The sequence below is a fragment of the Sus scrofa genome, chromosome 4 (assembly GCF_000003025.6).
Source record: "Sus scrofa isolate TJ Tabasco breed Duroc chromosome 4, Sscrofa11.1, whole genome shotgun sequence".
NCBI classification, from domain to species: Eukaryota; Metazoa; Chordata; class Mammalia; order Artiodactyla; family Suidae; genus Sus; species Sus scrofa.
The window spans coordinates 4631532-4655309 of NC_010446.5; the positions used below are offsets into that span (position 1 = coordinate 4631532).

The 23778-nt window shown below is 51.5% G+C and overlaps 1 protein-coding gene across 7 annotated transcripts in view; it reads left to right on the forward strand.

Annotated features, from left to right (window-relative positions):
* FAM135B (family with sequence similarity 135 member B) overlaps positions 1 to 23778 on the forward strand; it is a 289315-nt gene that overhangs the window by 257587 nt on the left and 7950 nt on the right. For all 7 annotated transcript variants that reach the window (XM_021088864.1, XM_021088866.1, XM_021088868.1 and 4 more), the window contains 8 exons: positions 2174 to 2328; positions 7638 to 9654; positions 11573 to 11739; positions 15767 to 15858; positions 18837 to 18934; positions 20159 to 20310; positions 21352 to 21462; positions 23356 to 23469. In XM_021088864.1, coding sequence (XP_020944523.1) covers positions 2174 to 2328; positions 7638 to 9654; positions 11573 to 11739; positions 15767 to 15858; positions 18837 to 18934; positions 20159 to 20310; positions 21352 to 21462; positions 23356 to 23469 — 2906 coding nt within the window. The remainder of the gene's footprint in view (positions 1 to 2173; positions 2329 to 7637; positions 9655 to 11572; positions 11740 to 15766; positions 15859 to 18836; positions 18935 to 20158; positions 20311 to 21351; positions 21463 to 23355; positions 23470 to 23778) is intronic.

Below are 23778 nucleotides of genomic sequence, written 5' to 3' on the forward strand. Positions count from 1 at the left end.
TGTGGTATTTTTGTCTTTTTAGGGCCGCACCCACAGCATATGGAGGTTTCCAGGCTAGGGGTCCAATCGGAGCTGTAGCCACATGCCTAAGCCACACCACAGCTCACAGCAACACTGGATCCTTCACCCACTGAGCAAGGCCAGGGATTGAACCGCGTCTTCATGGATGCTAATTGGATTTGCTAGCCGAGGAGCCACAACGGGAACTCCTAGTCAGGTTCTTAACCCACTGAGCCACAGTAGGAACTGCCCCTTGTGTTTGTTTTAATAACAGCCATCGTAACAGATGTGAAGTGCTGACTCATCGTGTATGTGCCCTAGAATTTGTAGTTAATTTTTGGACACATGATCAGCATTGTTTTAGGCATGTGGTCATGTTCACAATGTCCCTATGCTCAAGAGGCCACTTTCCAGCAGGAGAGAACTCCCTGCATAAAATAACTTAAATTTGACTCCCCGACACCTATCCTGCTGTATTATCATGACCTGATTCACCACTTGATTTGTGCATGACTCTGGACACTCTTTCAGTCCAGAATCAAGTTTCAGCCTTCTAGGTATATGCCCTAGCCTATCTTCCAGTCCCATGAACATCGGTATTCAATCCATATACTTGTTTCATTAACTGCGAATTGGACCAGAAGTTCCAAGTTCAGGTGATGGCTAAAAAGTGCAGAATTGGTTGTAAGAAAGTTCCATTGACATATTCAAAGTTTCAAAGAACGATGAATTTGGAGTTCCTGTTGTGGCTCAGTGGGCTAAGAAACCAACATAGTATCCATGAGGATGTGGGTTCAATCCCTGACCCAGCTCAGTCCGTTAAGGATCTGGCATTACTGCAAGCTGGGGCATACGTCGCAGATGTGGCTGGGATCCTATGGTGCTATGGCTGTGGCGTAGGCGGGCAGCTGCAGCGCTGACTCAACTCCTAGCCTGGGAACTGCCATATGCCACAGGTGTGGCCCTGAAAAGAAAAAAAAAGAAAAGAAAAGAAAGAGTGATGAATTTGCAGCAGCTTCATGGCTTTGAAGGACAGAATAAATTGCTGCTTTTTCTTTCATAGATTAAAATCCAGTTGAGAAGTAAGAGGAAAATAAAACTTACACATTTCTTTTGAGGTTCAGTGTGCATATGCAAACTAGCATCTCTGCATCGATGTCCCTCTCCATCGCATTTGTCACTTAGGCTGCGTGACAGAAGTTGCTCCAGTCTGCACAGGATTTCACAGCTACAGAACTGTCCTATGGGGGCTTCTGGGGTCGAGCTGCTCTAAAAAAAAACTGCAGCTGGGGAGGGGACAGACAGGCAGACAGAAAGTAGCTACTCAATCGTGGAGTAGCTTGCTCAATCATTCTCCCAAAGGCACCAGCCTGAGAAGGGCATCTTCTTCCCTTGGGCAAGAGCGATTGCGTTGGCATGTGGAGGGAGATGGTGGAATGTTAGTGTTTACCCTTCACGAGGGAAAAAGCAACTTTCTTCTTTGCAGGGACTTGAGAAAGGGGTAAACATGTTCCACCAGCCCAGCCTTTGAATTAGGAACAGGGATGATGTCACATTCTGGAATCATATTCCTGCCCGTGGAGTGATCATTCGGGCCATGGAGGAAGCATATGGGGCATTTTTAAATCCTATCGGGAGGACCCAGAACACATGGTTCCTGAACTGGGGGAATTTATATCCCCATCAAGGATGCTGGTTGGCCACACCGCAAGCAATACAGAAAGCAACGTCAGGTGGTTCTGAATTCACATGCCACAAAATCTGATTCAGACCCTAAGTGGTATTATGGGTGGTTGGAGAAATAGAAATCAAGTGTATGGACATTGAAGTTTTTCCTCTAAAATACGAATGTATAGTTCCAGCCATTTCGTAAGACCCTCAGTCCACATTCCCTTAGAATGGTATTTATGACATTCGAGGAAGGAAGGGTGCGTGATAAATGCCCTGGTGTTTTGCCTGATCACACCGTGCATGTCCTCTGACCTCACCACCCAGACCAGTTCTGAGTCCAAGTGCACTGAGGTTCTGGGAGCGGGTTGGTAGCTGGGACCCTCGGATGGCGATTGTGAGTCTGCTGAATGTCTTCAGGATGCTGTCTCCAGATAAGGGGGGCGGGGCAGCAAGTCTGAAATCTTTGTCTTCCTTGGATGCTCACGGGGTCTGTGTTCCCCAGGATACAGACCCACAGCCAGCTGTCTCTGGACATCAGGAATTCGGAGTACCTCACCACCATGCCCCCGCTGCCCGCAGAGTGCCTGGACATTGATGGCGACTGGAGCACCCTGCCTGTCATCTTCGAGGACAGATACGTGGACTGCCCTGCCACAGGTGTGTCTTCTTGGTTTTGGAAAGACTCAAGAGTAGGGCTTCCCACTGGCTTCCCATCAGTGGCTCTGTTTCCATCCTGAACAAATGAATGGCGTCCTTTGTCAGTTCGTAGAGGAGAAGCAAGAACCAAGGTTAAGCTAGTTCTTGGGAATAACTTCATTGCTGGGAATTGACAAACCAGTGTAACCAATTGATGAACCAACGTAACCAAAGGACCATTATAGTAAAGGCTCCCTTTTGGTCTCCTGGGTGGCACTGTAATTCATGCTTCATGTTTTCACCTGTAAAATGGGAACCCAATTCTCCCCCTCCCCAGAGTCCCCTGAGAGTCAAAGAGCGGTCCTTTCTTATCTCGAATGTGCAATTCAAATATGAAGTCCTTTCCAGTTGAACCTTAAGGCATTCGATTTAGATTCCTATGCAGCGCCCACCGAATGCAAGGACCAAAAAGTGAGAGAAAGTGAGCTGCCTAAATATCTGGATTAATGGATGAACAGCTCAGTTCAGGGGGAAGAGCTGATGTGTGTGTCTGTGTGTGTGTGTGTGAGAGAGAGAGATCTATTTTGCTGGCGCGATTAATAAACAGAGTTTTGCAGAGTTCATTAATGAACGGATCCAACAACTGGAGGGGACTGGAGTGTAAACTGGGCCTGCAGTGAATTTTACCAGATTCCCAGCTCCCTCTCCCATGTGCAGCCCTGCTTATGGAAACCCAATCAGCCCTTAGAGATGACAGAGCTGAAACAGACCCAGGATCCCTTAAAGGAAAAGAAAAATGCCAACCCCTATGCTGGAGGTTTTATGGACATTATCTCTCTGATCCTATAAACAACCTCAGGAGCCCTGTTTAATAGAGGAAAACTGAAGCGCAAAGAGGATGTGAATTGATCAAAGATGACGCAGCTCGTGAACGCCTGCATTCAAAGCCAACTCACCCCAACGCCCAAGCCCACATCTGCTTGGCATCTCTTGGCAAATGGTTTTAAACCATTATATTGGGGTGCCCATCATTTAAATGATGGGCCACTTAAATTTCAGAGTTTGTGCGATCTGAGTTTCCAAGGACAGTGCCACCTTGCCAACAAAAGATGTAATTTGGTTTTCAGTTGTACCCTGACATCTAGTGTCAGCGCTGTGTATGACAGCTTGGAGGTGTACCAGCTGCGAAGACGGCAGCCAACCCAGCAGGTCAAAGTGAGCTCAAACCATCAGTCAGATGAGCTCAAAATGAGGTCAGAACATCAGATTGAGACTCTGTGTGTGTGTGTGCTCATGCACACACATGCGCCATGCATGCATCTATGTATGTTTATGGAGGTCCATAGATACACACACACATATGTGGATAGATAGATATAGATAGATCTTTGTTATAGGATTAAGCCATAGAAAATTTCAATAGTTAGAGAAGATCTAAAATAAGCACCTGTTACTAGATCCCCTCATATTATCATTACTAGATTTTGCTGGAGCTCATCCACTTTTTTTTTTCTAAAACATACGTATTAAGAGATACTTGAGTGGCTATAGATTTCAGTTCCCTGCTCATGCGTGCTCTGGGATCGCCTGCCTTTATGTTTTCTGAACCAGCTGCACTTCAGCTGATCCCCATCCAGCCTGCAGCAGTAGCTGGAAAGTCAGCCTCAGTCTTTCCGGGGCTCCCTGACCACCTTCTTCTAGTGCCCGTCATGTCCAAGCCTTAGAGGCTCACGCAGCAGCAAGATGTGGTTAAGGAAGGTCTTTCTAGGGCCATCTGCCCGGGCAGGTTCCTGGAAGCTATGCGTGGTCCGTCCACATCTACACAGTATTGTATGACCGGCATCTCTTTGCAACTTCTGTTATATGTTTGGGACGTAGGGCTCGGCTAAGGTGGGGACCCCAGCATTTACGGCCACATCACCCTTGAAGAAGCCCAGGACAGCCGCTGCTCTCGGAAGCCTGGAGAATCCCCAAGGCTCCCCTCGCAGACCTCCTCCTGACCCAGCCCCGCCCCAGGCCACTTGGACAGCTATGTGGGTCCGAGTTCAAACCCCACAGCTGTCCTTGACCTTCTTATAATTTAACCGTGTTCCTTGGAGGTTCTTTAATCCCAGAACCAAAGCATTTGCAAATAAAGAACTGTTGTCTTTGCTCCTCAAAGGCTTGGTGGCCTTCATTTTGATCACTTGCAGTGAGTTTATCAGACTTGGCTTCCCCTCTGGCAGTGTAGTGGGAAAAGGGATCCCGTTTCCATATTAAAACAGTAATGTTTGTTTGTGGTCTGTGTTAGCACCATGGCTGGAAGGCCTGCTGTGCTCCAGGAACGTGCAAATTCTGTCCATATGATCCATAATCCCTTCTGCCCGCCTCTCGCTCTGCTGTCCCAAGGTGATTGGGTGATTTTCCTAAGGCCTTCACAATTAGCCACAGTGCCTGGATTTGAATCTTTTTATTGGGGGGGCGGGCAACAGGGGTTGTGTTTTCTCCCCTATAGACTTGGGGGAGGGGGCAGTGGATAATTTCAGGAGTGACTCTGGCACAAAGAAAGGAGAAGGGGAGTTCCCGTCGTGGCGCAGTGGTTAACGAATCCGACTAGGAACCGTGAGGTTGCGGGTTCGATCCCTGCCCCTGCTCAGTGGGTTAAGGATCCGGCGTTGCCGTGAGCTGTGGTGTAGGTCGCAGACGCGGCTCGGATCCCGCGTTGCTGTGGCTCTGGCATAGGCCGGTGGCTACAGCTCTGATTCCACCCCTAGCCTGGGAACCTCCATATGCCGCGGGAGCGGCCCAAAGAAATAGCAAAAAGACAAAAAAAAAAAAAAAGAAAGGAGAAGGGCATGCCAGCTGGTACCATTAATTAGTATTTGAGTTGAAGTCTGTTTTCTGCACATTAGATCCCGGGCACCCCTCATTTGTCCCCGTCCTGTCTTACCTGTCGCTGATCAAAAGCTGATAAACTTTTCAGTTTGGTTTCCAGAACCCACCAACCCACCTGTTACCTGTAGTAGGAAGTCCCTAATTCCTGTGGGGCCCTTGAGTTCAGCCCTACTGGGGCTTCTCTTGACCTGTCTAACCTCGTGCCCTCCCCCACCTCCTCTGGTCCCTCTTGCTCCATCCGTAGGGGACCCAAGTGAAGTCTGATCAGACTCTATCGCTGGACTGCTGGGCCTTTGCCCACCCTGTCCCATCTGCCTGGGGGGGGGGGGGACCACTGTCTCCTTTGATGAAGAAGCTCAATTCCTATGATCCAGATGCAACGCCCCTGCTTTGGTGGGACAGCCAGCTATCCTGTACGCATGTGGGGTTTGTTTGTTGTTTGTTTGTTTTAAAATTTTTTTTTATTATAGTTGATGTACAGTGTTGTGCCATGAACTCACGTTTGTTTCCCAATATTTTGAAAATCCTTAGAGGTGGAGACCAGGTCATGCTTATAACAAATCTCCACTTTTTCTCTTTCTAAACCATGGCCCAGGACAGGGCTTTGCACATACGCTATGTCCAGTCTACCATGTATAGGACTAAATGCCATTGAAATTGTGTGTTGTTTTTTAAACTAATAGAGTTGACAAGAGCAGGATTCTTTGCTTACTGCATTTCTGACCTAGTTTCGATTCATGTTATAAACTCCGTTCATTGTGTCGTCGTCAAGATGCTAGCCTTGGAGATGGAGACACTCCTGAAACACAAATTCTTCTCTCAAGTGGGAATAAGCAAGGCCCCAGTGGATCCCAGGATAGTGGTAGACGTGTTACACGTGTGTGTGGAGGGGCCGTGTGTGTAGAAAGGATGCTGGGAATTTGTAGCAGGGCTCGTCTAACCTGCTGTGGGGTGCAGGCAGTTCCCCAAAGGAAAGGACATTTGCTCAGCCTCTCATGGTGCGCGGAACATGTCCAGGTGAGAAAGAGACTCATTCTTCACCATCTCTGCACAAAAAATAAATTTCACGCAGTGCGAGAAATTATCTAAGGTGCGAGATAATGATGTCTTAAAGCCCCACGCAGTTTTTAAGTAAGTATCTCCGTGGTTTACCTCATGATGGTATTCCTCACGATTATATTCATTTAGCTTCTTTAAAACCGCCTGGACGGGAGTTCCCGTCGTGGCACAGTGGTTAACGAATCCGACTAGGAACCATAAGGTTGCAGGTTCAGTCCCTGCCCTTGCTCAGTGGGTTAAGGATCCGGCGTTGCCGTGAGCTGTGGTGTGGGTCGCAGACGCGGCTCGGATCCCACGTTGCTGTGGCTGTGGTGTAGGCTGGCAGCTCAGCTCCGATTCGACTCCTAGCCTGGGAACCTCCATATGCCGCGGGAGTGGCCCAAGAAATGGCAAAAAGACAAAAAAACAAAAAACAAAAAAAAAACCACATGGACGATTTAAACTTTGTTTGTTTTGTTTGTTTTTTGTCTTTTTAGGGCCGCACCCACACCACCTGGAGGTTCCCAGGCTAGAGGTTGATTTGGAGCCATAGCCACTGTCCTACGCCACAGCCACAGCAACGCCAGATCCGAGCCGTGTCTGCGACCTACACCACAGCTCACGGCAACACCAGATCCTTTAACCCAATGAGCAAGGCCAGGGATCCAACTGCGTCCTCATGGATGCTCGTCAGATTCGTTTCCGCTGTGCCACGATGGGAATTCCTAAACTTTTTAAAGGAAATAAAAGACCAGAGTCCCCCCCTTTTTTTGGTTTGGCATATATGGAAATTGAATGACGTAGCAGATGGTTTTTCCAAGAGAACCGTGGTACAGGTTCTTATTTTATCCCAAGTATGCATTTCTTTAGAAGAGAAAGAAAGAATAAAGAATGAAAAAGGAGGAGGACGAGAGGGGTAATGGGAGAGAAAAGAGACCAGGGGGAAAATGAGAGAGATAATAGTTTACCCTAAAGGAAAATAAGGAAAAAAAAAAGAGTCTATTGTTCTTATTGGGGTTTCATAAGGTAGGCGTGATGGGTTAAATCAGGGCCCACGGGACTGAACTCAATCCCAGCCTGCCTCTCGTCTGCAGAGCCTGTACTCAGAGCACCTGACTCAAAGCCTCGGTCAGCTGATCACATGATTGGTCTTTCTGGCCCCGTCCTGAGCCGCCTCCTCAGCCTAGACTATCAAAGGGCTCACCATGAGTCACCTGGTAGCATTAGCTGTCAGGACCCACCACGCATAACCGACATTCCTATGTCACTTGGGAAATTCTGAGAATTTCGAGATTATCTCCCAGGACCCAGGAACAAAGTCCAGACTAATTCTTTATGACACAGGCAGGCATTGGGATAACTCATGAACGTGGTTTCTTCAACTACAACAATTTTTCTTCCTCTTTTTCTTTTGGCAGGGCATCATTTGAGTGTTTACCCTAATTTTGATGCCCCAGCATCAAGTCCTGCAATAACGAATCTGAAGGACAGCGAGGAGAACCATATTGGAAGTAGAGACGCAGCTGTGAGAGAAGACCCGGTCCTGCCCACCAGGAAGCCACCCCCAAAGAACTCTGATGAAGAGCTTGTTAGGTGTCCAGAGCCAGAGGAGAATGTCCCCACACCGAGTCACGTGGACATGTGCTCTGAATCTCAGGTGTATCTGACCATTGGTGAATTCCAGGACAAGCCAGGATTGCCTGAAGCTGAACATTGGCCTGGCCAAAGGTCTGATGTTGGAAGGCACCTGCTGGCGGATGAGGACCTGCCCAGAAGCAGTCTTGGCCCCGAGGACGGCCAGGCCCCAGCACTGACCTACATCGACGTGCAATCCAGCAGTAAGAACACCTGCAGCGCTGAACCCACCGTGGTCACCGGTGCTCCGCACGAGCGCGGGTGCTGGCCGAGTAACTCTGAATTACACAGAGCGGAGCTGAGCCAAGGGGGAGGAGGCGGAAGTCGTCAAAATGCCACCTCTTCCGAGAAGACCACGCTGCGTGAGTTAAGTCCTCTAGGAAAGGGGGCGGACCCCGGGAGTAAGATGGTGCTGCTAAGCCTGAGGCTCGTGCCCTCGGAGCCCTGTGATCCACTAAACCCTTCTCTGAGGGACCCCGTGGGCCTGCGGGCTTCCCCACGGGACGCCCCCGCAGAGGAGCAGGAGGAAGGGCCAGTGCTGTCCGGAGCCATCGAGAGATCCTCTTCCGTCATCTCCGATTCAGGCATCGAGAGCGAGCCAAGCTCCGTGGCCTGGTCCGAGGCCCGGAGCCGAGCCCTGGAGCTGCCTGGCGACCGGGAGGTCCTGCACCAGCTGGTCCGAAGACACGCCCTCCACAGGAACTCCCTGGAGGGCGGACACACGGAGAGCAATACGAGTCTGCCCAGCGGGATCCAGGCCTCTCTCACCTCCATCAGCTCTTTGCCCTTTGAGGAGGAGGAGCGGGAACTGGCGCGCACCAAATTGACCAAGTCCGTGTCTGCCCCCCAGATCAGCAGCCCGGAGGAGTCTGCTGAAGATGCGGACACCACGCAGCCAGGCGGGGGGCTCGCTGAAACCCCAGCGGAGGACAGCGAGAGCCGCGATCCCTCGGGCCCCTGCCTTCCGCTGAGTGGCGGCTCCGGAAGCCGGGATGCTGGGGTTGCCCATTTGCTTGCGGAGGTCGTTTCAGATGCCAGCCACCAGCAGGGCCCTGGCTACATAGACACCCCCAAAGGGAAAGAGAAGGTCGATCCTCAAGGACCCTGTTGTCTTGATGGCAGGACTGATAACCCTCCAGGTGTTGAAACCAAAGGTCTTAGTTTAAAAATACCACCCATCTTAGCGCTTGAAAACCCGAAGAACCAACCTCTCCCTGGAGCGCCCGTGGAGGCCCCGAAGGGCAGGCCTGAAGATGCTAACGTGGGGGAGCGTCCTCTTCCCAACAGCGGCATCTTGGATGCTGAGACTTTCACCCACCATAAGGTGCCTGAAGTGAGCAGCACATCAGCTGCCAACACGGTCGACCTGGATTCAACCAGTGAGCGAGGCAGCTCACCTTGCACTGCGGAGGATACAGTGCTTAGGAGAGGCGCTCGCACCTTCCCGGAAGATGGACGTGAAGAGGGCCCTGCGTGCTCCCCTGTGTCACGTTCCCTTCACTCCCAAAGTACGGGGAACCAGGAGCCCAGGGCAGGCCCTTCCACCGTGATGTCACACTTGGCCTCTGCAGAGACCTTCCCCCTCGACAGCCTGAAAGCGGTCGAGGTCGTCAACTTATCTGTGTCTTGCACTGCCACCTGTCTCCCTTTCTCGTCTGTGCCCAAGGAGACCCCGGCCAGGGCCGGCTTCTCTTCCAAACAGACTGCGTTTCCCATCACTCATCAACCTCTGGGGTCCTTTGGAGTTGTTCCCACCCATTCCGGCAAGTTGGAGGAGGAAGTCAGTGAGCGGATGTTCAGGTAGGACGGCCGGTGGCTTCTCACCCGGCACAGCCTTTCGGATTTGCCCGCGCGTCGTTCTCAACTTGATGCGCACGATGTCCAAATTGAGATGAGCGGTTATCTTCAGATTTAAAGTAATAGCTTCCTATCACACACGTCAGAAGTGTAGAATAACAGAAGGACGTAAAAAAGTATCCACCAGCCCATCTCTCACATATAATCGTTCCATACGTTTTCCTATGTGCACCTATGTGTATTATTATTATTATGCAAAAATAAGATAATTCTACACAAACTCTAATATTTGTTTCCAACTTGCTGTATTGGAAACATCTTTCTATGGTTAAAGATCTAGTGTTGTGTTATCCATCACTTTGGTGTGTAAATAATGACCCATTGCATATTAACAAAACCCTGTAGAGACATGTGAGAGTTTTTCTTTTTTTTTTTTTTTCAGTATGATGAACAGCTATCTTATGAGTGTCATTGTACCTCTTTCTTTGCACATTTTGAGAGGGTAGTTCTTTAAAAGACTTTTGGAAAGAGGGCTCTTTCATCAGGTTTTCTTCCTAAGCCCCCTTTGTGTGGTTCTTAAGTGTGTGATTCCTTTTGAAATGGCAGAATCCACCCCTTTATCCTTGTGTTGGGTTTGTATTCATATCACTCCCTCACTGGTAAACTATGTATTTAATGACGCATAGTATAGAATCCTTTAGTCAAAATTCCCCGTCTCATGCACTTGTTGAAAAAGTGCTAAACGGTTACCCATGACTGATAGCCCCAAAAGAAATTGCATGGGCAGGTAAACTTTGGATCCTGTACTGTACATGGAATCTTAACTGCTTAGTCTATGCCCATGTCATCAGTTGAAGTGATGCTTAACTAGCACTGCCCAATGCCCGACCAGTACTGTCCTGGTTGGTATCTACGCTCGGTTTAACAGGGAGACGGGGAGATGACAGAAGCAAAGGAGGGCAGTTGAACAAATGGGACGGTTCGCACATGCTTAGCTGAGCCAGAAAGGGAAGGAGCTAATTTGGCTGCTGACAGTGTGAACGGAGATGGTGGCCAGGAGAAACTTTTGGGAGACGACACCTATGACGAAGAGAAAATATGCGGCATCATGTCGGTGATAGTGACAGTGTAGTGCTGAGGATATGGCTGGTAATAGATAACGGTTTGTTTCACTGTGTGATCTGTCTCAAGTACTGTTCTGAGCATGTTGCATCAATGATATGATTTAATACACAGAACAAAGACAACTCTGTGAGTTTGATAAGGATGTTATTCCCCCTTGACAAACGCGGAAACACTGCAGAGAGGTGAAGTGGTTTGCCCGCAGCTCATAAGGTTCGAGGCTGCGATTCTGTCCTTGGAGGTCTGACCCCTAAGTCCATGCTCTTAACCACCTCCTTGTCAGATAACTGGGAAAGAACACGATAACCAGGTGGGGAAGGCATTTTCAGACACACAGACCCGACGATGCAGAGGCACGGAAGGGAGGCAAAGACGAGAGGCGTCATCCCCGCAGGGAACAATGAGGGATGCATGCTTTTTGGAGGCTGAGCGATGACGCTGGAGAAGTAGATGGCGGTCAGGGTCATGAGCTTTCACTCCTGGGGTATCTCTGAAAGAGTGTGGGGCTCCTGAAGCTGGAGGGACTCTTAGAGGTTCCAGTCCAGGCAGGAACCACATGGAGATCTGCAGAACCCCAGGCAGCAGAGCTATTGGTTTTCCTGGGGTGCTCTCCTGCCTCCTTGTTCAGAACAAAGCTTCTTCCCTCTCCAGCATCTCCCACGAGGTCTCCGATTCAGCCTTTGCCGCGTGGCAGATGCTTCCTTACAGCTGTTCGTCACTCCCGCATCCCAGCTCGGCTCATCTCCTGTTCAGCATGGCACACACAGCGTGGCTTGTGATTAATTAGTGTATTCTCCAGTTTTTATCAGGCCAAAGAAAACTTTAAAAAAGAGCTGAAGATTGATGGATTTCTGTACAGTGACTTATCTGTACTAGCTTCTGACATACCGTATTTCCCACCAGAGGAAGAGGAAGAAAATTTGGAAGATGGGATTCACCTGGTGGTCTGTGTCCATGGCCTGGATGGTGAGTTCCGCCCCGAAGTTTTGAGCTGTACCAAATTTTGGTACTCAGGGCCGTGGATGAAGGGTTGGGTTGGGGAGGTGAGCGTGCTGGCAAAACGTGGAATCAAACCATGGGCTCTGGAAGTTTTCCTCCCCGAAGTTTTGAGCTGTACCAAATTATGGTACTCACGAATTAACATAGATCAAGGGCTCCTTGACACCTGTTCACTCGGCCACGATGGAATGATAGCAAGTGTGCTGAATCTAGGAAAATGGCACAGCCTCGTTCCCCAAGAAAAGATCTCTCTGGCACAAAAAAAGAAAATAGGCTGAGTGGGTGAAATACATAAAGGAATGAATGAATGCAATGAAAGAATGAATGGGATGAATAAATCTAATGCATAACAAGGGTCAGAGGAGGGAAAAGCCTTCACCGGTGATGAATAGCAAAACCGGTGGCCACATTCTTCTTCTTCTTCTTTTTTTTTTTTTTTTTTGCTTTTTAGGGCCACACCTGCAGCATATGGAGGTTCCCAGGCCAGGGGTCTAATCGGAGCTACAGCTGCCAGCCTACCCCACAGCCAAAGCAATGCCAGATCGGAGCCACATCTGCCACCTATGACACCGGATCCTTAACCCACTGAGTGAGGCCAGGGATCGAACCTGCATCCTCATGGATCCTAGTCGGGATTATTAACTGCTGAGCCCCGAGGGGAACTTCCACATCCTTCTTAGAATAATCAGATAGGGACTGGAGATGTGTTTCACGTTCACGACACCCTCTTGTAAATATCCTCAATCCGCCTCACTCTCGGGACAGATGCGTTTAATTCTCTGCATCAGCTTCTGGCTGATGCATCACCTCCCTGGACCCCACGTCAACAGACATGTTTGGTGACATGTCAGAGGATCCAGTGTAGATCGTCCTTTTCTAGGTGGTGGTGGTGGTGGTGGGAGTGGAGACCAGAGTGTGTGTGTCACTCGCCAGGGGCAGGGATCGCCCTGGACGCTTAACTATATTCATGTTGCGATTCTGACGACAGCCCGACAGAGTCGCTGCTGTTACTGCCCGAGTTTATAAACGGGGACACTGCGTAAGAGAGCAGCACGTGAACGTGTGTAACTTCCCACAGCTCATGCACACAGGTCAGGATTCAGATGCCAGCTGTCAGGCTCCAGAGCCCATGGTTTGATTCCACGTTTTGCCAGCACGCTCACCTCCCCAACCCAACCCTTCATCCACGGCCCTGAGTCATTGTCTTCAACTCTCACGAGCTCTGGCCATGCTGTTCCATTACTGAAAACATGTTTCATAGCTCTCAGAAAATAAAACACACTCCTATCTTAGCGAGCCCAGAAAACGCCCAGCACAGAACGTTCTTTCTGTCTGACCCTCCCTGGGCTCATTCCCTATCTTTGTGCTCTGCCCTCTCCCAGTTGGACCAATTCACTCGCATCTCCGGGGACAGAGACCGTCTCACACCGCTGTGTCTTTCTCACGCTGGGGGTTCTTTCCAGCAAGCTCTTCTCTCTCTGCACGGATGTCAGCGTTCCCCACGTTTCAGCTGTTCACACATTCCCGTCCTCGTATTATTCTGCATCCACACACCTTGTACTATGATTTCTAAATCTGTATTGATACGGGCATATCTTTTGAATATGTTTATTAAAAAAAATTCTACATCCCTGCCACACATTAAATACAACACACACGAGCCACACATGAAGAGTAGTACTAAAAATTATCATAAGGCAAATAATTTTGCTGAAGTCTGCGTCCCATTGGCAGAAGCCTTTGAACTTGGGACTCACGATTTCTTTTAAAAGGCATTCAGGAATTGAGGGCACGCTTCCCATCAGAAGGATTTCAAGAAAGACAAAGAGTGACTTTTTTGCTCATCCTGTGTGTTTTTAACACAGGCTCTGTGGACAGCTTAGCGCCATGCCTCACCTGCCCAGGATGCACCTCTTACTTATCTGATACTAAGTTAAAATGAGACAAGCCTCTCAGTATCTTTGGGAAAATAAGAAATCTGGTCAGCCATAGTCTGTTGTTCTTTCCATCCTATAAGTGGGAGAAGAGGAATGTTATAGAGTAGAGCAGGTTCGACCACTTGTAGGTTATGTCAGAAAACCGAGCCGTCAATCACAGCGTTATCCTTTCTGGGTGATGTCATCAAAAAGACGGCCAATAATAAAGCGTAGGTGTCTTTTGAAGGCGATTTCTCTAGTCAAGGCCCCTAGGATCCGTTTGTTCAAATTCCACTTTGGAGGATATGTTTATATCAACGGAGAATGGAAGGAATGGGTAACGGTTATGATGATTGGCACAACGCTTCATGTTGCGCCAAAAGCCTGAGATTTCTTATAAAGGTTCTTAATTTGAAAACGTATCAAATCATATCTTTTGAAAAAGTTGTAAGTTTGCATTAAGTTCCTTCTTGCTCATTAGCAGGTGGAGGAGAGGGGCCCATGGTTATTCCTTACATAGACTCCTCATGCTAAACATAAACACACATGTATGTGTGTGTGTATATGCGGGTATATATATAAAACATATATATATATTTATATATGTAAACAAATATAAATATGTATGTATATTTAAAGCCAGGTCCTAGATATCATTAGGTGGCTTTAAATAAGAACGTCAGGACCAAAGTGTATACTTTTATGGTCAGAAATGAAAGGAATGAGGAGTTCCCCTTGGGGCATAGTGGAAACGAACCCAACTAGTATCCATGAGGACGCGGGTTCAATCCCTGGCCTCAATCAGTGGGTCATGGATCTGGCGTTGCGGGGGCCATGGTGAAGGCCCGCAGCTGCAGCTTCCATTCGACCCCTAGCCTGGGAACTTCCATCAGCCACTGGTGGAGCCCTAAAAAAATGAAAAGAAAAAAAAAGAAAAGAAAAAGAAATGAAAAGAATGAATAAAACCTAACTTAATACCAGATAGAAACATTTTCTAAAAGAGTATGAGTATTTTATAACTCTAGCCCTGCAGGTCTGGGCATGTGCTCTGATTGGCCACCATCCTAGGGCATGTGCTCTGATTGGCCACCATCCTAGGGCATGTGCTCTGATTGGCCACCATCCTAGGGCATGTGCTCTGATTGGCCACTGTCCTAGGTGGTGTTTCTTTCTATTGGGTCGTCCTTAAATCCCAGGAAGATTCTATCAAGTGTCTTTAGTTCTCCCATATTCTGTGTGGCGTTTTCACCATCCTTGGAATCGCTTGGTCGTTTCATAAAGAACGATCTGAAATTGATAGTAAACCGGACCACTTAGAGTGTCCAAACCGCGCTGAAACTGTGGTCACGTGGTTAAGTAGGTCCGTTGTAGACCCATGTAAGCAGTGTCTGACTTTCAACTCTAGAGGGACCCCCTGAAGGAGCAGATGTAAAAAATTCATTAGGCTGCAGCTGAACCCTGTGGCCAGCATGAAATTTATGCCTGACAACACCTGACTGATGCTTCCTCTGTTTATAGCAAACCCACTTTCCAAGTTCTTTGTGTTCTTTGTGCTCTGCTCGGAGCAGCAGGCTTAGGTGTTTAAGCTCTTGTTCCTATGCCCCGATGGCCACTCTGGCACCTGGTACCCATGGAGCTGGCACTTGCCTGGCCCTGGATTCCCGAGGGCGACCCTACTGTAAATGACTGCACCTTGACGGCCCTGTTTGAGGGGCTTGCTGACCATGTGCGAGTGGCAGAAATGGATAGTCTTTGTATTAAGGAAGCTATCTGAGAGGGCCACTGCTGGCAGAATGCCCTGAGGAAGATAGAATTGGTTGTGGAAGAATGGGTCGGGGCGGGGAGGGGAGGGGGATGTGCCTTCACCTATTTATAGATCCCAGAATAATCCCGTGGGGGGAGGGGGAGAGGCAGCACAGAGGCTGGTGGGTTGGACACATTCTAGTCGTTTCTATTATTGCCTTAATGAAAAAAAAAAAAGGGAAATGGGGGGAATGGGAGGAGAGCGAGAAACGACTTCCTTGGATGTCAGCTTTTAAGGGAGTAACTGGGTCTGCGGGGTTATCTGCCCTTTTCAGGGAACAGTGCAGACCTGCGGCTGGTAAAGACCTTCATAGAACTGGGGCTCCCTGGAGGAAAGCTGGACTTCCTAATGTCAGAAAAGAATCAGGTATGACCACCAACCATCCGAACTGAAGGAACCCCGACTCATATCTTAGACGCGCCTCCTACAGTCACCACGAGAGTTTATGGCCACAATGATGGGAGGGGACCTTGCTGGGGAGCACTGGCCAGGTGCTCGGAGGGTCTGGAGAGCCCACTTTCTTTGGGGAGGAGGAGGTCAAGCCAGACCTCATAACCATTACTGTTTATTTCATAATTTGCATTAAAAGAAGGGGGACAGGGAGTGAGGGGGGACAGGGGAGTCAGGTGACCAGGCCTGTACCCTCATGGGTCACAGGTTGGGTGACAGCTCAGGGCATAAACGATTGGACACCTGTGGGTCGGTCCTGGGGATGCAGTTGTCACTGGTGTCTGTGTAACCGGTGGAGCTCATCCCGATCCTGTCACGGGCAGAGGTAAACCGCGGGGCCTCTGTCCCCGCAAGGTCTGGAGCCCTCAGGGGGTGTCAACATAGAAGGGATTCCGTGATCAAGAGGGGGGCCTGGGTGGAGCGTCACCACTGGCTTGAGACGGATGAGGCCACGTGTTTGAGGCCAAGCGTGGCTCATAACCCAAGGGTCCTGTGCCCCTCGAAGATGGGCCTCATACAGAGAATAAGCAAGAAGCAAGCCCTGTGAGGTGCAGTCTCATTCCTCCTCTTAGCGGTTGGTCCTGTCGCCTTTTCTTTGACGCCTGCTGTGCACACGCCCATGCGCTCTGCAGGGTGAGGCTCTGAATGTGCGGAAGAGGGAGAAGCATGGTTTCGGCACCAGCTGTGTGCCCAGCACGCTGAGCCTCTGGCTTCCCTGAGTCTCCACAACCGTTCTATGGAGGACGGAGATCCCGGCCCGCCCCAGACCGGGGACAGAGGCTCAGAGACGTGTCCGGGTGTCCGTCATCAGTCTGACCTGATGCGGTTATCCGTGCTCTTCAGGAACAACTTCCAGGGAACACCCCGCTGTGGCATGTGCCCAGGGTAACCCATGCCCTCAGGGAGGGAGAGACTCTGGAGGCCCTGGACACTGTGGGGAGGGAGCAGGGCCGTGAGTGAACAGTGCTCACTGGTGTGTGCTTCCCGTTGGTGCTGAGGGCTTCCCTGCAGCAAGGGGATGCTGTTAGCAGGGGAATCCGCTCAGGGATGCTTTGGGGAGAAGCCTTCCGGGTGTGCACATCCGCTGATGCAGCCCCGAGGCAGCGGGATCTGGCCTGGGTACCATCAGGACTGTAGACCTGTGTCTATACAGAAGTAGCCTAACTGGGGGCAGCTGGTGGTCGCAAGAGAAGGATTCTGTTCCATCCCATGCTGTCATGATTCCTCAAAGGGTGGAAACCTCCTAAGGGGGTAGCTGTGCAGCACATCCCGTGAAAAACACTTGGTCTGGGATTTCCTGACATCCGAGCCTTTCTCATCATGGTCAACCCAGACCTCATAACCATTCCTGTGTATTTAATAATTTGCATTCAAAGAATAATATACGGGTCAGTAGGATAGCACAGGGGACATATCCAGTCTCTTGGGATAGACCTTAATGACAAATAATATGAGAAAAAGAAGATAGATAGATGAGACTGGGTGACTGTGTGGCACAGCAGAAATTGATTTAACACTGTGAATCAACTCTACCCTAATAAAAATAAATTTAATTAAAAAAATCTTTTTATGAAAAAATAATAGACAGCTCAGGAAAGACGGGCTGGGGATAATGAGCACAGGCGCGTCTGTCTCTGTCATCTTATCTAGCCTTTAAACTGATGCCAGGGCCACGTTATCCCCGGTGAAGACTTAGGAGGACACAGGTTCAGACTGGGAAGGACATTCCAGCACACAGATCCTGTGAGCGGCAGGGTGGTCTGCAGACACGGTTCTGGCTGCTTCTGGACGCTAAGAAATCTACCTGTGTGCTTCAGACCTCTAGCGCCTCAAAGGTTATTGAATGGCAGGTGACAAGGAGCCCGAAAGGCCTTCTCTTCACCCCCGACTCCCCCCACCCCACCCCATGGATGCTCCCAAGCCCTCTTGCTCACAGTTGTGGCTGGAGCTCAGCACAGCTCCGGGCAGCCCGTGACATTGTGGGACGAGTCCACGGATAAGCAAAGATCTCCTCGTTGTGGGTCGCATCTGTGCTTCCGAAAGTTAGTCCCTGAAGTTGCACAAACCTAGCCCGTGTGGCTCCCTTAGGTCCGCCCCCGCAGCTGACCTTGCATCAAGGGAGGGGGAGAAATGTCGCATGTGCCTCGCAGCTACATGAACACACATGCGACGCTTCTTCCCCTCCCCTGATGCTCCTGTATCCCCTGCCCCGCCTCCCTGAGGCACAGACGGCCTTAGGATCCGGCTCAGAGCCTCTGGATGTGGCTGACTAAAGTCTGTGCGGGGAGCGGGAGGGGGGGGGAGAGGGCGGGGCTCAGAGTCTAGCCCCTCCCCCGTGGAGGGGGCAGGGACGGCAGTGGGCCTGGGCGCCCCCTGCCCCAGCGTGCGGCAGACACGCATGCGCCCTGCTCTCCTCCAGCACCTCCCCCTGTTCCCTTTAGTTCTCACCCTTCTACCTCAGGATTCTTCAGCATCCCTGAGCTTCTTCTTAGCACCTCAATCTGGGGCTCCTTTTCTTTTTGGCTTTTTTTTATGGCCACACCCGTGGCATATGGAAGTTCCTGGGCCAAGGATCAAGTCCAGGACACAGCTGCGACCTACACCACAGGTGCAGCAATGCTGGACCCGTAACCCACTTGTTCAGGCTGGGGATTGAACCCGCACCTCCACAGTGACCCGAGTGGCTGTAGTCAGGTCTTTAACCCCTTGCGCCACAGCGGGAACTCTCTGGGCTTCTTTTCTTGATGTTGAAGCCTGATCCACGGCCCTCGCCCTGGGTGTGAGCACACCCCCAGGATGTGCCACGATGTTTCACCAAGGGAGATGGGCTTGTGCCCAGAGCCCGGCCCTGCACGACCCCCTCCCCCAACCCCCGTTTCCCTGCCTCCTTCCAGACGGACACGTTCGCGGATTTCGACACCATGACGGACCGGTTACTGGACGAGATCATCCAGCACATCCAGCTGTACAACCTCTCCATAGCGCGAATTAGGTAAAAGGAAAGTTCATGCTGGGGGGAGGGCTGCCCTTTGAAAGGTTTGCTCTGTACCAGCTCGGCAGGATGCCTTCTGTATACCAGCCTGGGATGAGTGAACCTGAGGCCTTTCAGGGAGCGGCTTAGTTTCAGAGCAGAAGTGAGCACCGCGGTTGTGTGACACACGCATCTGTCACAGCACGAGGGACACCCCTTGTGCCCCTGGTAGGAAGAGAACGGGACTTAAACGCACATCCCTGGGTTTTACGTCCTTGTTCTTCCAACCCTTGCACGCTTGTGTCCGGATTTCACCATGTCACCTTTCACAAGCTCTGCAGCTCTGAGCCTCCGTTGCCCCGTCTGCTAAGTGGGGCCAGCCCTGGGAGGATGGGTCACGTGCCCCATAAAAGGCCTTGAGTCGGTGCTAAGTAGGTCCTTCCACTCTTAGGAACTCAGGGACGTGAGGAAGCGGTTGGGGGATGGTCAGCAGCTTGTGTCTTTTTCACACTCGCAGCTGTGGACCTGTCCCCTTTAGCCCTTGGAGATAAACGGTCACTTCTTTATTTCACAAATGAGGATTCAGAGGCCTACAGAGGTTAGAGATACAAACGAAAGGACACGCGGGAGACAGACGCGGGAGGGAGCCGAGCCTCTCGTATGATAAGCTTTCGAGAAGTAACTATTTCATTGGAAAGCAAGGATGCGTCAGGTGCCTGGATCTGCCGGCTGCAGTCCGGCCGGAGCAGAGCCTGCACCGCGGGCTGAGAGCGGCAGCTCAGCTGCTCTGTTCTGGGTGAATGAGGGAGAAGTCAAATTGAGAGGCAGGCGGAAGTCAGCTTAGGGTGGCCTCACCAGCCCTGCTGAGGAGCTGGGACATGACCCTGAAGTGACCAGGAGGGTTCAACGATCAGAAGTGCATGCCAGAAAGGGACCCCCAGAGGCCCCGAGGGAGCCATAGAGACCCAGGTGGGGGTGGGGCTGCTCTAACACGAAGCTGGGAAGATGCCCACACTTGCCCTGACCTCACTGGGCACAGAACTCCCCTTCAGCAAAGCCCCATCTCAGGCTTCGCGGGGCAGTGTTCATTCAGAAACCTGGTGGAGACCCCCTCTGCCAGTTCTCCTGAATCCCGTGGGAGCTGGAGGATGTCGGCTCAGCCCCTGAGCTGCCTGTACAGCACTTTCCTGGCCGGCAGCTGGCCTCCGAGGGTCCCTCACACGGGCCACCTCCGTCTCTCAACAGCTTCATCGGCCACTCCCTGGGCAACATCATCATCCGGTCGGTCCTCACGCGGCCTCGCTTCCGGTACTATCTGAACAAACTCCACACCTTCCTGTCGCTGTCCGGGCCTCACCTGGGGACGCTGTACAACAACAGTACCCTGGTCAGTACAGGTAAGGCGTTCCCCAGCCCGTCAGCCCTCAGAGCCCACGCGGGGCCGAGGGGAGATGGACCAGAGACAGGTGCCGTTCCCGATGGAAGCTTGTGGCTCTGGAGCCTCTTCGAAGCAGGAGATGGAGGAAGGAGATCCAGGCTCAGACGGATGCTCTTTTGTTTGGGAGCCTGTTGAGATGGGATGAGCTGTCTGCCAAGGTCTCTTCAGCTTTTTGTGAATAAACAGCTGATGCCCTGGGGCTCCGGCTGGAGAAGACGAGGAGATGAAGGGTGTGTGGGAGGGAGCGTGGGCATCTCAGTCCGCCCAAGCTGTGGAGCAACTGCCATAGACCAGGGGCCGGATAAACAACAGACATCTATTTCTCACCCTTCTGGAGGCTGGAGAGCCCAGGGTCAAAGCCCTGGCAGATGTGGGGTCCTCTGGTGAGGCCTCTCCTCCCAGCTCACAGATGGCTGTCTTCACACTGTATCCACACGGCAGGGAGGGGAGGGAGCCCCTTCCACGTCCCCTCTACAAGGGCGCTAATGCCACTCGAGAGGGCTCCCCCCTTATGACCTAATCCCCCCCAAAGGCCCCACCTTCAAGTACCCTCACATGCACGGCTTTAGTTTTCCACACAGCGATCTTGGGGACACACGTTCGGTCCACAGCAGTGGGCTTTGAATCATGTCTTTTCATGACACACCTCTGGTTACGTTCTAACCCAGAGACTCGAGGAAGACGCTGACCACGACATTTAATCTCTATGCTACTTGGTTGCTTTTTTTGTAAAATGAGGCTAAGGAGTAAATGTATTTTGTTTGTGTAGGGGTCTGGATACGTGTATGGTATATAAATATATGTGTGTGTGTGTTTGTATCTACATACATGCCTGTCTGGAAACATGTCTAAAACACACACATACGTGTATATACGTATAGATGCTTGTCTGTAGACATGTCCACTTGCGACACGTACATCTGTGTGTGTGTGTGTGGATATATGCATGTGTATAAGCACGCACGCACGCCTATCTGTACGTGTGTTTTTGTCGTCCTAGGCTTGTGGCTCATGCAGAAACTGAAGAAATCCGGGTCCCTCTTGCAGCTGACCTTCAGGGATAATGCTGATCTGCGCAAATGTTTCCTCTACCAACTAAGCCAAAAAACAGGTGAGTGGCTTCCTTTGCAGCCCCGAGGCAGGGGTGCGAGCGGGCCGGAGATCCAGTGCCCGAGACCCGAATTAGTCTCCCCGCTACGGGACCTCACTCGTAGAAGGGGCTGCTCGGGCGGTATGTGCAGTGTCACAGCCTCCTCCACTCGCCGAGCGGCCAGCGGCTGCCTGAGATCCCAGCTGCTCCCGGGCCACCTCCCCTCGGGGCGCCGGGCGTGTGCCGTGTCGTCCCTAGAGCAGACCTGCAGCCCCCCCGCCCCGTTCCCACCAAGCTTTGGAGGCCCCAGGTCTGTGCCACCTCCCGGCTCCTCCACCCCGGGGCAGAGCTGCCTCCGGACAGGGCAGGGAGATGCTGTTGCTGTTGATGGGGCAGAGGGTCGCCCGGCAGCTCTGAGAGCCCCCTTCCCCATGCTCCGTAAAGGAAGCACACGCAGGCGTTCCCTGTCCTGGGAGTGAGGGGAGCACAGCAGTGACCTCATGTCCACCAAGGGGGCAGAGAGCCTGACCTGCTGTCCTGCTCAGTCCTGCTGAGCGAGCTGGCCTGGCCCCGGTCAGCCCCGTGGTCCACGTCTTCCACCAACTCTGATGAAATCTCTGCCTCCCTGAATGTGAGTCTGGCAGAGCCCTGGGCTGATGGAGACCTTGGTTCCCCTACCCGCTTGTGTCTCTGGGCTCCATTGAGCCCGCAGGGTGGTGTCCCCCACGGGGAGGTGAGGGGAGCAGAGCAGGTGAGGTGGGGTCACCCCAGAGAGCCTGGCGGTCCCCAACCATCGGGAGCTTGGGGGATGGCGTGGCTGCACAGAGTTCCCCAGAAAGAGGTTAAGGGCTGGTCTTTATGTGCCCCTTGCCCTGTATCTGGCATCACCAAGGCTGGCCGGTCCCCAGCGTGTGGTCCCGGGCGAGAAGACACTTGTGCGACCCCTGCAGGGGCACCAGGCTAAGGGTGGTCCGGTCTGATGGAGGACCTGGGTGTCCACAGCGCCTGGAGATCCGTGACGGGCTCCAGGAACTGAAGGAAGAGGCTGTGATGCTTAATTTGGCAGGTCCCTCTGCCTTGGTGCACGACACTGATGCCAGGGAGGTGAGACTGCACTCAGGGAGACAGGTTCTGGTGACATGACCAGGGCTGCAGTGACAGAAGCCATGGGGTTGAGAAGAGGAGCAAAGCGCTCAGCTTACTTCCTTGTGGGCTCCTCGGTATAAAAGAGCCTTTTTTTTTTTTTCAGTCTTTTTAGGGCCACACCCGAGGCATATGGAAATTCCCAGACGAGGGGTCAAAGCAGAGCTGCAGTGGCCGGCCTACACCACAGCCACAACCACACCAGATCCGAGCTGCATCTGAGACCTACACAACCACTCACGGCAACGTCACATCCTTAACCCACTGAGCTGGGCCAGGGATGGAACCTGCGGCCTCATGGATACTAGTCAGGCTTGTTACCGCTAGGCCACCATGGGAACTCCAGAAGGGCTTTTTTTTTTTTTTTTTTGGCCACTCTTGTGGCATGCAGGATCGAACCCATGCCATAGCAGTCACACCAGCCACAGCAGTGACGACGCCTTAACCCACTGAGCCGCCAGGGAACTCTCAGCTTTTTTGTTACTTAAGTGTTGCTTATCTCTCACGGTGGAAAGTAGTGAGCCCCGTGTCTCCTTAGCATCCTCGGCTGCTGAGGACAAAACCATCACCTTCCCTCTGACAGGCAAATCCTCTTCCAGCTCCCAGACTAGAAGCTCCTCCAGACCAGGAGGGCCGCATGCAGTGACCGCACTAGTGTGTCTGGGGTTGTCTCCCCTTTCCTCTCTCCGGGGCGAGGTGGGGAAATGTGTGCCGAGCAGAGCTGTGCGTCGAAACCACCCGGGTGATAAAACACCCACTGGCTTCTTGCAGGTCTGCAGTATTTTAAAAACGTCGTGCTGGTTGCTTCTCCCCAAGACCGCTACGTGCCCTTTCATTCAGCCAGGATCGAAATGTGTAAAACTGCCCTCAAGGACAGACACACAGGTGAGCCACCTTTTTTGGCTTTCTTGTTTCCTTTGCTTTTCTCTCCTCTTTCTTCGTCTTGCTCGCCCTCTTTGTCCTTCCTCCCCTCCCCCTCCCTCCCTTCCCCCACCCCTTCTCCTCCCCCTTCTTCCTCCTCTTCCTCCTCCTCCCCCATCTTCTGCTCCTTCTCCCGCCTCCGTCTCCTCCTCCCCTCCCCCTCCATCCTTCTCCTTCTTCTCCTGACTTTGATGTAAAAAGCAGAAGGAAATGCTATAAAATTGGGTTCTGACGATCCTTGTACAACTATAAATGTAATACAATTCATTGAGC